Here is a 14,482-nt window from a genome sequence, read left to right on the forward strand (position 1 = left end):
GTGTTTTCTTGGTTAGCTTTTGTTTTAGCTTTATCTTTATTCATCATAAACAGTTCGTAAAATGCATACAAACTAATTAGCGTCAACATTAATAATTAAAGTGCAATTATTATCAATGCCAGTTAGCTTCCAATGTGATTCTATAATATGCACGGCCTAAACTCCGGAAGTCTGAGAAGAGTTTCTGATCATTACGACGTTGTTGTGCCGTTCACGTCCTCATAAATATGATCATTTAGATTGCAGTAATGTTCCAAAATAGTCACTTATGATGTTCCATTGTGGTTCCGATGGTGCCTTTGTAGGCGGTAGACAGCGAAGTAGCTCGCCTGGTTTCAGAATAGTGCAAAAGCGTAGGCGTTAACCTCGGTTCTGTGGAGTTGTTAACACTCAGACAGGATGAAGATGGCATGTACACGCTCACAATGCCGCCCATCCTCTCGCTCTTATGGAGGATGAGTCAGGGCCGAGTGGGAGAGCATTACTCAAGTCCTGTACTCTCTCGCACACACACAGGCATTGCGACGGGTATCTCCGTCAGAGCCGAGGTGTGTGATTGGCTTTCAGACGGGGTGATGAGTGCTCCTGTAGTTCAGTTAGCTGCAGTTAGAGTGCCTCTCTCAGGACCAGCTTCATCAAGGCCTCTGACACAGCCGTTGGGCCGTAATGGCCGCCGCTAGCCTTCAGCTCCACTCAGACCCATTTTCATTTAGGAAAAGGTCGTCTGTGCGTGGCTCCAGCTGTTAAATTAGACCGTATTGAAAGATTTCTCCACCAACAAAGTCGCAAGGTGAGCGTTAACTTCCCGCCTGTCTCTCTGGCACTGTCTTTGCCTGTGGCGTCCACCAATTAGAAATGAATTTCTCTAAAAAGGTTTTGGTTTTCCATTTTCTCCCCCGCAAGGACAGTCTTTCCACATTTTGAATTGACCAATTAATAGGCAGATTATATTAAGAAAAGCGTGCCAGTTAAGTGGACTCAATTTGAAGTGTCTTAAAGCAACATTTACACACAATATTGGATAACCTGAGATCTTACTCAAGTTCGCAAACACTTAACTTAAGTTTCCTTGACTTTCCACTAACGCAACTAGTTTAATACATAGCCTGCCCACAAGCAAACATAACACATTAAAGTCTTTATATAGCTTTTTTAAAGAGTTTTTTTCAGTTCATTTTTTCAGTTTAACGCATTAAAAACATTTACTCAATTAACGCAGCATTTGTTTTTTCCAGTCATCCTTTGGCTAGCGTTACAATATAGTATCACGCTCTTCTTCATGCAAATGCTTTTAAATCATTGAAGTGCGATCTGACAAAAAAGAGAATGCAGTGCAAAACTGGCACACATCTGTGAATCTCCTGTCTGTGTGAAACACACAAGACTCATGCGCATAGAGAGCGCTTGAACGGACAAAAACACCCCAAATTATGCCCGTTTTGTCAAGTATCCTCCGTTTTGTTGAGCTCAGGATGTTATAAATGAAGTCTTAAATGAACGTAAAGAGTTGTGAGAAAATGAGTTGTGTGTCAGATCCACGTTATGTGTGTCAGGTCTTAAAGTGACAGCAGCCTATTAAACCTTCTGCTGTTTTTCATTAAAGATAATCAAAAAACAAAAGAAAGAGAGAAAATCACTCACTGCTTTTGACTGAATAACTTTTGTAGCTTTAAAAAGGATTCATTTATAATTTATGCAGGGAAAACGTCTCGGTTACGTATGTAACCCTCGTTCCCTGAGTAGGGAACGGAGACGTTACGTCGGATGACGACGAATGGGGGTTTCGCTTAGAACACCTATCAACTTCGAGTATTACAAAACGAGCCAATGGCAAAGAAATGCCATGGGTCTGCGGAATTTGCATGACGTAACTCCGCCCCACCTCGTGGGTATAAAAGGAGGACGCCAGCAACAGGCAGATATGTTTCTTCGCTGAGGAGCCAAGACTGAGCTCAGGCGATCCCCGCGGTACAGCGGAAAGTGGCAGGCAGACGTAACGTCTCCGTTCCCTACTCAGGGAACGAGGGTTACATACGTAACCGAGACGTTCCCTTTCGTTGTCACTCCGAGTTACGTCGGATGACGACGAATGGGGTTACCAGTCTAATCACGCCACCTTCTCAGCTGTCTTCCAGTGCCCTGCGTAAATCTGAGATCCCTGTCGTGAGACTGGCACGGACGAAGGACTCCTATTTAGCACAGGAATACCAAGGTACACTGGGGAGCATATCCCAAAGTTTAGGGGAAATATGCAATTACTGCCAACCCAGAGGGGGGGGGACTTAGAGAATACACATATGACCCGAAGGAGACATATGGAGAACACTGGGGTGTCCAGCCGCAGGTGGAATATTTCAACCCCAGGGGTGGCAAGGTGGCTTGCCAAGGGAAAGACACACGCTCAGAGAGGCTTACAGTGGAAATACACATGTGGGGGTCGCTCAGAGGAGGGACCATGCACACGGGAGGCACCTAGCCGACGCACAGGCAATAGACACTGGCGCCAACGTCAGGAGTGCTGGAGGAACTCAGGGCTTTTCGGGGAAGCTCACCTGAGGAGAATATCGCACGTATCCAGTCCGTGGAGTGGAATGGCGAGCAAGCGAAGACACCTGAGCGGGTCCAGTACTAGCTGGTTGAAGCGAGTACATGAGAGGACACTGGCTCCACTCGGAGATTGTAGAATCTGGCGAATGTGTTAGGTGTCGCCCAGCCTGCAGCTCTGCAGATGTCTGTTAGCGAGGCGCCATGCGCTAGAGCCCAAGAGGATGCCACACTCCGGGTGGAGTGGGCGGTCACACCAAGGGGGCACGGTCGACCTTGCTGCTGGTATGCCAAGGCAATGGCGTCCACTATCCAGTGAGACAGCCTTTGCTTGGAGAGAGCCTTTCCCTTCAGCTTCCCACCATAACAGACAAAGAGCTGGTCTGAGGTCCTGAAACACTGCGTCCTGTCTACATAGGCGCGGAGGGCGCGTACTGGACAGAGCAGTGCCAAGGCTGGGTCTGCCTCCTCCGGGGGCAGCGCTTGCAGGTTCACCACCTGGTCCCGGAAGGGAGTGGTAGGAACCTTGGGCACATATCCAGGCCGGGGTCTCAGGAACACGTGAGAGTAAGCCGGCCCAAATTCCAGGCACGCTTCGTCAACGGAGAATGCATGCAAGTCCCCCACCCTCTTGATGGAGGCCAATGCAACCAGGAGCGCTGTCTTCATAGACAGGAACTTAAGCTCCACTGATTGCAAAGGCTCAAAGGGAGCACTCCGCAGGGCAGTTAGAACCACTGAGAGGTCCCAAGAGGGAACGAGAGGAGGACGAGGAGGATTCAGTCTCCTCGCTCCTCTCAGGAACCTGATGATCAGGTTGTGCCTTCCAACAGACTTACCTTCGACTGGGTCATGGTGTGCGGCAATAGCGGCAACATAGACTTTCAGGGTGGAGGGAGACAGCCTTCGCTCCAGCCTATCTTGAAGGAAGGAAAGCACGACACTAATCGAACATCTCCGGGGGTCTTCTTGAAGAGAAGAGCACCAGTTGACGAAGAGGTTCCACTTCAACGCGTAGACGTGTCTCGTGGACGACGCTCTAGCGGAAGTGATGGTAGCCGCCACCGTAGGTGGAAGGGTACTCAAACCTGCTTCGTCCCGTCCAGGAGCCACACGTGGAGGTTCCAAAGATCGGGACGAGGGTGCCATAGGGTGCCCCGTCCCTGAGAAAGGAGGTCCTTCCTCAGGGGAATCGGCCAGGGACGTGCTGTCGCGAGGAGTACTAGTTCGGAGAACCCGGTCCGGGCGGGCCAGTATGGCGCGACCACAATGACCTGCTCCTCGTCCTCCCTGACCTTGCGCAGGGTCTGCGCAAGAAGGCTCACTGGGGGAAACGCATATTTGCGGCCCCGCGGCTAGCTGTGCGCCAGTGCATCCGTGCCGAGCGTGCCCTCGGTCAGGGAATAGCCCAGGGCGCAATGGGTCGAGTCGTGAGAGGCAAACAGATCTATCTGTGCGTCCCCGAACTGGTCCCAAATCAGCTGAACCGACTGGGGATGGAGTCGCCAATCTCCCGGGAGGGGCTGAAGCCGTGAGAGCTCGTCGGCTGCACAGTTCAGGGCTCCAGGGATGTAAATGGCATGAAGCGACCTCAGATGCTTCTGACTCCATATGAGGAGGTGGCGGGCGAGTTGCGACATACGGCGGGAGCGTAGACCACCTTGATGGTTGATGTACGCTACAGTGGCGGTATTGTCTGAACGGACTAGTACGTGTTGGTTCTTGAGCACGGCCCGGAAGCGGCGCAGAGCAAGACGTACGGCCAGCAACTCGAGGCAATTGGTGTGCCAGAGGCGACGGGGTCCTGTCCAGGAGCCCGCGGCAGCACGTCCATTGCACATGGCACCCCAGCCCATGGAGGAGGCATCTGTCGTTACAACAACATGCCGCGAAGCTCGTTCCAGGGGCACTCCGGCCCGTAGAAAACTGAGGTTCGACCACGGGGTGAAGGTCTGACGGCAGGTCGGAGTAACTGTTACTCGGAGGGTGCCGTGTTGCCATGCCCACCTCGGGACTCGGTCGCGAAGCCAAAGCTGAAGCGGTCTCATATGAAGCAATCCGAGCGGCGTTGCCGCGGCTGCAGAAGCCATATGCCCAGGAGCCTCTGAAAAAGTTTCAGTGGAACCGCACTCTTGCCCTCGAACTGTTCTATCTTTCAGGCAAGTCAGCAGTGACTGCGCGCGCGCTAGCTCGTAAGCTGCGCGGACATGGCGACCGAGTCGATATCCATACCGAGAAAAGAGATCCTCTGCACGGGGCAAAGTTTGCTCTTCTCCCAGTTGACCCGAAGGCCCAGACGAGCTAGGTGCCGAAGCACTAGGTCCCTGTGTTCGCAACCTGAACTCGAGAGTGAGCTATGATCAGCCAGTCGTCGATATAACTCAGGATGCGAACCCCGTGTTCCCGAAGGGGAACAAGGGCAGCCTCGACGACCTTCGTGAAGATGCGAGGAGACAGGGCTAGCCCGAAAGGGAAAACCGCGTACTGGATGCCTGCCCCTGAAAGAAAACCGAAGGAACGGTCTGTGTCAAGGAGAATAGAGACATGAAGTAGGCGTCCTTCAGGTCGATCGCTGCAAACCAATCCTAGGCCGTATGCATTCGAAAACGCGTTTGAGCATCTTGAACGGCATCCTGTGAAGGGAGCGGTTCAGCACGCGCAAGTCCAGGATTGGCCGTAACCCACCGGTTTTATTAGGGACAATGAAGTAGGGGCTGAGAAGCCGGCTGACCTCATCTCGGCTGGAGGGACAGTCTCGATTGCGCCCTTCGCCAGCAGGGTGGCAATCTCTGCTCTCCTGATGGGGGCATAGCCACCAACAAAAGTGGAGCGGACTCCCCAAGTGGGGAGGAGACCGTGCGAACTGAATCGCATAGCCGAAGCCTGATGGTCCGCGCGACCCAGCGGGACAGACGGGGAAGCTCTAACCAGGCTCCCAGGAACTGAACCAGCGGGATCATGCGACCACAGGCGTCCCCCCGGAGGGGCAGCGAAGCGGAGTAACTGGCCCAGACGTGGACGGCATAGCGGCCCGATGTGGGGGCACAGTTAGCAACCGCGCCCTGGCAGAGGGGCCAGGGGAGGACCAGGCTGGTCGTCCCGCGGGGGCCTGCTCTGCCAGGGGTCTGGCGACAGAGGGGGACAGGGGCGAAGCGGTCCGTGGACGGCACGCCATGTCAACCACCTCTGGGACAGAGGGGGACGAGGAGAGCACGGCTTGTGGGCGGCGCTCTGTGACGTCCGAGAACTCTGTGCTCAGAGACGGGAGAATCAGCTCTTTGGAGAATAAGGATTCTTCCCCGGCCCTCCCCGGGGAAAGGAGTGGTCCTGCTACCAACTCCTGGAAAGAACTGAGTCCCATCTCTGAGGAGCCCAACTCAAGAGCGCCGCTTAACCCGGCGTGTAGCGGGGTGCGGGGCTGGAGAGGACTGTGGCGTCCGGCCGCGGCCCCCAGAGCCGGCCCGTGAACGGGCGGGGTGGGAGCCGCGGGAGGGCGCCCTCGGCGGTGGGCAGACCGAGGGATCTGAGCGGACGGCGGGGCCGTCGGGACAGAATCAACCTCAGTCTGCTCCATCGCCGAGGTGCCCGTCTCACGAGCGCCGCTTAACCCGGCGTGTAGCGGGGGGCGGGGCTGGAGAGGGCTGTGGCGTCCGCCCGCGGCCCCCAGAGCCGGCCCGTGAACGGGCGGGGTGGGAGCCGCGGGAGGGCGCCTTCGGCGGTGGGCAGACGAGGGATCTGAGCGGACGGCGGGGCCGTCGGGACAGAATCAACCTCACTCTGCTCATGGGCGGCTGAGAGCTGTTGGGCAAGCCCTCAACCGCACCGCCGAAGAGGCCGACCTGGGATATGGGAATGTCGGACAGACGGGTCCGCGCGACATCCAGCACATCAGACAGGTTCAGCCACAGACTGGTGAGCATCACCTGACCCAGGGAGCGTACGGCCACTTTCGTCGCTCAGAGAGCAAGGTCAGTGGCGGCGCGCAGCTCAGTGAAGAGCCCTGGGTCAGTCCCGCCCTCGTGCAGGTCCATGAGCATCTGGGTCAGGTGGACCAGCAGAATGACCATGGCATGCAGTGAGGCGGCTGCCAGTCCCGTGGCGCTATAGGATCTCGCCACAAGCGTAGACGAAAACCTACAGGCCACGGGCGGGTGCTTAGGATTGCGCCGAGAAGAAGCACTCTGAGGACACATAGCATCGCAACAGAGCGTTCAGCCGGGGGAACCCCAGTGTACCCAAGGGCAGCGGCCCCATCGAGGGGAGGAAAGGCGGATGAGATCAGCGAGCGGTCCTGAGAAGACAAGGGGGTCTTCTAGGACTTCGAGATCTCATCATGCACGTCCGGGAAGAGAGGTATTGGGGTTTGCCACGGACGAGGGTCGGCGGCCTTACCCAAAACCAATCGTCCCAGGAAAGCATGGCCGTCATCTCCGGATCAGACTCAGGCACAGCCGTATGCACACCGGAAGGTGGCAGCTGTGACGAGCCCTCACTTCCAGAAGACTCAAGCCCACCTAGTGATGCTGCAACAGACATGGCATCTTCCTCTGTAGCTTCAACTGAAACACGCGGGCCACCAGAGGGTAGACTCGCGGGAATCAGCAGTTCACTAGCGGGCACCGTCATTGAAGAGGGGGGCTGGGGTCACGGACACATAGTCGGCGCCTTGTTCCAGACCGTAACCCTCAGGTCACCCTGGCCACCCGCCGAGATCGGGGGGTGGATGAGGGGACTCTCACTCTTGCGAGTTCACCGAGTCTCGACCTATTTATGACGCGATGATCACGTTCCCTTGCGAGAACATGAGTCACCCACGAGCGCTGTTCAAGCATGATCAAACACACTAGACAGCGCTCGTGCCCATCAGAGTCCGATACCAGTCCGCTGCAACCAGAAATGCACGGGCGAGCCGTGTTTAAAAAGACGTGCCGCGTGCGAGCTCTTTTATGAGAGGAGAGAAAAAACTCCGCGATGTTGAAGCGCACAGGGAGACACACACACACTGGCAGATTACTGCACAGATCAGCAGGCACTGTGAGCTCGCTGCAGATCGCCGTCACACCAACACCGGAGAGAGAAGCTCGTCTCGTAGAGCGAAGTCAGAGATGACTGTGGAGTGAAGAAATGCTCTTGGCTCCGAAGCGAAAACATATCTGCCTGTTGCTGGCGTCCTCCTTTTATACCCACGAGGTGGGGCGGAGTTACGTCATGCAAATTCCGCAGACCCATGGCATTTCTTTGCCATTGGCTCGTTTTGTAATACTCGAAGTTGATAGGTGTTCTAAGCGAAACCCCCATTCGTCGTCATCCGACGTAACTCGGAGTGACAACGAAAGGGAACTGTGATGTGTTTGATAACTTTATTCAATTTCTGTATATATAGACCTACCTTAAAATCTTAAAGCACTGTTTACAAGGTTACATGGGTCAAAAACAACAACAACAAAAGTAAAAGCAAGTAAAAATCTAAACTGGTATGATTGGGCCAACAGAAAACAATTGAGCCCTGATATAGAAAAGGGACAGTGTACATTAATTAACATTCTTAAATGTAAATGTACCAAAATTAGCCCAAAGGCTGGTTTTCATTGGTAGTAATATATTGAAGGGCAGGTAAATGTGGCATTTATTTAGTGGGCTCATGTAAAGATTGTTTTAAGTTCACTTACACTAAAAAAAAAATTGTAACAATTTTTTTATGGCTCGTATACAATTCAATTTATAGCTTACAAATATACTGTAATTCTGAATGGCTATAATTAATGGCTAAAACTGAGGGAAAAAAAAATTCATAGAGACATCAGTAGCGGTATTGGTATATAAAAAAGATGCAATTAAACAATAAAATATTAACAATACAATTTAAAATATTGTTGTTTTTACATTAATTTGGAGATTAAATGTGAAATTATTACAATATAGAAATATATTAAAAACTTTAATGATAGGTGCAGTTAATTCCAGAAAAAAATGCGATTCATTTATTTTTTTGAATCAATTGACAGCACTAATATTTATACAAATGCAATAAATATTTAAAATATATGAAACAAATTTGTATTAATCATATATATATATATTTTTTTAAGATAGACAGGAAAATGAAGTGACTGGAGTAGTACTTGCGTCAGTGTTGCATCGTTGGATTATATTGGAAGCAATCTATTTTTTATCTAGAGTTGTGGTTTTGTTAGCTTCACGCAGCGAGGACAATATTCCACGCCCTTGGCCACTGACGTTAGTGCTCTCTAGATATTCTTTCAACCCAGATCCAACTTATCTCCGGTGGAAATGTTCCGAACTGTTACAGATTGGGCACCGGCACCCAATGGAAAAGTAGTCACACTCGCAAACACATCCCAGCGAGAGTGCATAACTCCTCTGAGTTTCAGTCTCAGCGGTGTAATCTACGTTCACACACATGCTGTGCCAATTCATAGTGGGACGTCGCGTCCTGCTCCCCGCGTGTGTCCCAGCCTGGCCGCCGTAGCCTGATCATCAGCAGGGAGGTTCTTCCGAACAGACGGCCTCACTGATCGCCTTTCTAGCGTGTGTGTGTGTGTGTGTGCAAGACCAGAAACAAGGCGTAGAATATAAATGCACCCAGAGGTGAAGAGCAGGAATTGTTTATCAGAGCAGAGCTACAATTTAGAACGGTCCTCACACACGCACACACACAGAAACAGACCGTCCCTTGTTGATTGAGTGATGCGAGAGTGGTCCAGGGCTAAATGGCCCTGAGCAGCTGGGGTTCTTTAGTAAAGATGTATTCCTGTCTGCCTTTGAAGTCCGTCACACACACACACATACGCACGCCTACACGCTCACAAGATGAATGGATGCGTTTGTGTGAGCATCCTTTCAGTCCCTGGACACGTTGCACAGCCGCAGAATGATATAAGAGCGTGTGTGTGTGTGTGTGTGTCCTCTAAGGCCAAATGCAGATGTGCTATGCTAATGTATTAAAATGTATTCTAACAAATATGTGTGTGTTCATGGTATTAAGTCCATAACTTTAGGGCATTGGATAGACTGTCTCGTATAACAGATCAAAAACGGAATCTGGGAATAATTGGCATTCAAGTCATTTTCGCTTACAGTCAACACGAAAATGATATTCGCAACCTTTCATACTTCCATAATGTGGCACGTTTTCGAGTGAAACGAGATGTAAAACGTTAAAGGCGGTTGGTTTTATCCATCGATATGATGATATTATGAAATCCGCCCGTCAGCGAGTCTCAGCACGAGTACGAACGGTCACGGAGCTCTTGAGGCGGTTGTACGGCTCGTGGTTTTATCCTGTCTTATCCATCTCAGGTGAGACTCTGGCTTTCAGACCGTACGTCAGCAGTCTTGCCACGTACGGATGTGGAAATCACTTTGAGGACGACGGTTCTGACCTCTTTGCCAGGGATTGTCAAAAGTTTCCAGTGTCGAAACACGATTAAACACGAACCGCTGTCAACAGCCAAGGAATGAGTCGGAAGAGTCCAGAGAGGCTACATTTCCTTCACTTTTGCTGACAACACAAGCATGAACAAGATCTTATTGGCTGACTGTTCCATATAAGCGTATTAGTGTTGTTTTGGAGGCAGCATTTTAAAAGCTTTTGGACAACTATGGCCTGATTCCATAGACAGGGCTTAGATTAAGCCAGGATTAGGCCTTAGTTCAATTAGGGTGATTAAGTAGCTTTTATAAATGTTGCCTTAGGAAAAAAACATTACTGGTGTGCATCTTGAGACAAAACAATGTGAAAGATATGTCAGTGAAAGTTGCTTTCAGTTAAAACAGTTCAAACATGCATTTTAGTCTAGGACTAGCTTAAGCCTTGTCTGTGAAACCGGAGTTAATGTTGTAGAATGATATGTAAAAACTATGGATCTCCTAAAGGGACCTTTGCATTGAAAAAAAAAAAAAAATATATATATATATATATATACAGACTTTCGCATGTACATGAGAAACTTTTGCATGTGCACAAAAAACATTTGCATACGCTCTTGTGCTCACGCATTACAATTTCCGGTTAATGTATACGAACCTATCCTTTGTGCGAAATCCACTACCATTTTACTATATTTGGTTTTTGTTAGGGCACTATACCTATAATTTCACAGCCTTATGTCCTCTTCAACGCATGTGAAATAGGCTGATTCTTTCAATTATTATTACATTTTAATCATTATGATTATTTTCTCCTTCCTAGAACCGTCCTGTAGCATGTACTTTGTTAAGCAACACCGTCAATTGGTACATGAATTAATCAACTAATGTTAGGTCACAGGTTTGTGGATATCAGCTATTTTACGACAGGTTTGATCATGGCTCATCCGTCATAGCTATCTAATTTTTTAACTTTACTTTCATCTTTACCTTCACTGGTCTTACTAAACTATACGGTGCGTTTCAGGTCTTGATGTAGTGGAGTGCTACTTAATACTGTGGAGTATTGTGGGCTCATGTAGTATTACTGTTAGAGTTGCTGTGGAGTGTTTAGGCTCATGTGGTATTACAGTTTTTTACAATCACTTTGCTACTATTTTCAGAACCTTGATGTCATTTTTCAAAACTCTAGACACAAAACTCACAACGGTTATCACTTGTAACACAGGCTGTCTAATGTTCAAAACATTGCATTGTGCATTCACATCTTTAAAGAAATCTTGCACTTGCACAATCATTGGTTCAAAGAACAAATTTACTGTGAAATACCATTGAAACATAACTATAGATCACCCACACACAAGCAACCGATAGTTTCACTGTGTCATTGTTCGTACAATCATTAAATATTGTAGAACAAAATAGGTGATCCAGGTTTCATTATGGTACTACATGTACAGTAAATATACATCTCTGTAAAAGCACTGCAGTCGTAGAGAGAATACACAAATAGTGGAATCAGCGAAGAAAGTTTGTAATATATTGATGCAAAACACTACAGTACAATCACAACATAGGTTTATTGGAATCAAAGCAAAAATATAAAATATTAGGCTACATCCATGGATATTGTAGTCTAATTGGTTCATGCTCCACGCTAATTGGTGACAATGAATCTCGTTATCTTGAAACTTTCATGATTTACTGTAAACATGGAAGATTGCGTGTGTTTCCATACAACTATGCATTAAGAGTAATGCAACAGTTACTTATCATTTTGAGCAGTTGTATCAATTGATAGTTAGATCATTGTACGGAAATGAATAGACACTCATTTGAAATGTAATGTGTGAATTGCCTTTTGAAATAGTAGTACTGTGATGTTAAGTTGTGTCATATTGAACAGGTGATTTTTGTTGAATGAACAAATGATCTAAGTTTTATGTGTATTGTATCCAAGCAATTGAGAAAAGGGTTAGAGTTTTGAAAAATGTGCATTTTGATCATTGGTTGTGAGTTTTGTGTCTAGAGTTGTGAAAAATGACATCAAGGTTCTGAAAATAGTAACAAAATGATTGTAAAAAACTGTAACTCAAACCCCTGTACACAAAACGCTTGTGAACACTCCCACTATAGCTTTCACAATTGTTTCATACGTACAGGACATCTTGTTTGTGAAAACAAATTTGTGTCTATCATTTATAACCTTAAATTTATTTATTCATAAAGTCTGGTCCTAACTAAAGCTCATTCTGGCCATGAACCCCCCAATTTCATTTTGAAAAACAAGACCGAACAGATTGGAAGCCCGTTCACACCAAGAACGATAACTATCTGCTGATGAACTATCAGCTGATGAACGATAGATGTATTGACAGCCAATCAAAATAAAATCCATTCGACAAGCATTTAAAGTTCATAATAGTTCATAATAATATATAAAAACTGTATTAGCATCCACACCAAAGCACAATAACGTTCTGTTTATTATAAGCGCACACTGCAGTTTTGTCGTCTGCCACTTTAAATGCTTGTCGAATGGATTTTATTTTGATTGGCTGTCAATACATCTATCGTTCATCAATTGGAAAAAATCGTATTGAAAGTGATTCCAAAGATATCATTCTTCTTTGCTGTTAACATTACAGTTGTGGTGAGGACTCTGCTATTCTTCTAAATTTAGAATGATTCTTAAATATCTTTACCATTATAGTTATCGTCCTTGGAGTGAACAGGCCTTTAAGCTCACAGTTTTGAGAAAGCTCTTGGTATTTTTGCGTAAAACATTCTTCGGACAGTCAGCAAACGCTCCGAGGCTAAGACTACTTGTTCATTTAGTAGATGCTTGCGTTTTGAGGTTCCCATGGTATCCTAGTTTTAGTTTTTGAGACCCCTGGGGTCAGTGGTTTACTTCAGGCACAATGATGATCGATCTGAACTGGGATCTCATTAACACATCAGTTCCTGGGTCACACTTAATTGGGATTGAACCTGCAACCTTTGTGTTAATGGCCCAGAACCATTAAGCCCCCCGACCACTACCATTGTCAATGTTGACTGATGGGAATGTTTCAGGCATGTTGGGAGTTTAAATGTGTATGATCGCTTACTGGTGTGTGTGTGTGTGTGTGTGTGTGTGTGTGTGTGTGTGTGTGTGTGTGTGTGTGTGTGTGTGTGTGTGTGTGTGTGTGTGTGTGTGTGTGTGTGTGTGTGTGTGTGTGTGTGTGTGTGTGTGTGTGTGTGTGTGACACTGGGAACAGGGTTGTTTTGGCCATAGACTGGACTTCACTGTTGCCAGGGATGAGTGAGTCCTTAGTTTATCCTGCCAAAATTCTCCCTGGCAGTAAAAGGGGATTCAGTTCACTCTTCTCATTTCTCTCTAAATAAAATGCAACACACACACACACACACACACACACACACACACACACACACACACACACACACACACACACACACACACACACACACACACATACAAAGATCCCCAGCTGATTCTTTCTGTTAGTCGGTGTGTGTGCGTGCTTCTGGACTCCAATACCCAGTCAAGGACAGCGATGTGTGCAGACACATACTGTACATATAGTCGTTTTTATTTTCCTGATGAAGGAAAGTTTCTCGTGAGCATGTGAAAGTCTGTATATTTTCATTTTTGCAAAGGTCCCTAGGGGCTCCGTGTATTTAAATGAACGAAAATGATTTTCAATAGTTTTAGTCTTAGTTTTAGTCAACAATAACAAAAATGTCTATGTAACAAAAAAACAAAAACACATCTTCGCGTTCGGTTGTCCTCACTGGCTGCACAGAAAAACCTGACGTGTCCAGTGTAGTCTGATTCATAAGCAAATGACTCTTATGAGCAGGTTTTGTTTTATTGAATCATTCAAAAACACACACACTATTAACCAGTTTACTGACAAGGGTTGGTCACATGATAAATAACACAATGGTAGATGTAGTACATCAGAATTACATTCATACTACACAAATTCAGACTATATAGAACATACGTTTTGAATCGTCATGAAGTAAATTCAAATTTCAATTGTAGTACCTGCATAGACAGTATGCGATCTCGGACACAGAATATGTGGGTAGCCCCGCCCACAGTGAAATCTCATTGGTCCAAAATCCCGTTCCACATGGCTATTTATTAAGCATCAAATATTAGGCTCTTTCCTCTCAGTCTGGTTCTCTTTCTCTCCCTCGCCTCTTATCTTTTCTGTGGTGTAGTTTGGCAGAGATCTGTGTGACAGCAGTGAGATTGTTTTCTCTCTCAGCAGGTAGTGAGACGAAAAGAAAAAGATCAAATTCACTTGGCTTATTGCATGCTTAAAATGCTTACCTCTCTCTTTCTCTCTCTCTCTCCTCTCTCTCTGTCTCTTTTCCCAGGGTGCTGTTTTGTCACATTCTACACACGGAAAGCTGCCCTGGAGGCCCAGAATGCACTGCACAACATAAAGACCTTAACTGGGGTGAGTGTTTGTTTATCTGCTCATGTCTGTCTCTCTCTGAAAGCTAGCGAGGCAGAGAATTCCTCATTCAAACG

General features: G+C 47.5%; 1 protein-coding gene across 50 annotated transcripts in view; it reads left to right on the forward strand.

Annotated features, from left to right (window-relative positions):
- celf2 (cugbp, Elav-like family member 2) overlaps positions 1–14,482 on the forward strand; it is a 154,926-nt gene that overhangs the window by 97,348 nt on the left and 43,096 nt on the right. For all 50 annotated transcript variants that reach the window (XM_077234055.1, XM_077234050.1, XM_077234057.1 and 47 more), the window contains one exon: positions 14,326–14,408. In XM_077234055.1, coding sequence (XP_077090170.1) covers positions 14,326–14,408 — 83 coding nt within the window. The remainder of the gene's footprint in view (positions 1–14,325; positions 14,409–14,482) is intronic.

Source organism: Siphateles boraxobius, unplaced genomic scaffold (assembly GCF_051911475.1).
Source record: "Siphateles boraxobius isolate OS27281-9 unplaced genomic scaffold, OSU_SipBor_1 19, whole genome shotgun sequence".
In the NCBI taxonomy this organism is placed as follows: domain Eukaryota; kingdom Metazoa; phylum Chordata; class Actinopteri; order Cypriniformes; family Leuciscidae; genus Siphateles; species Siphateles boraxobius.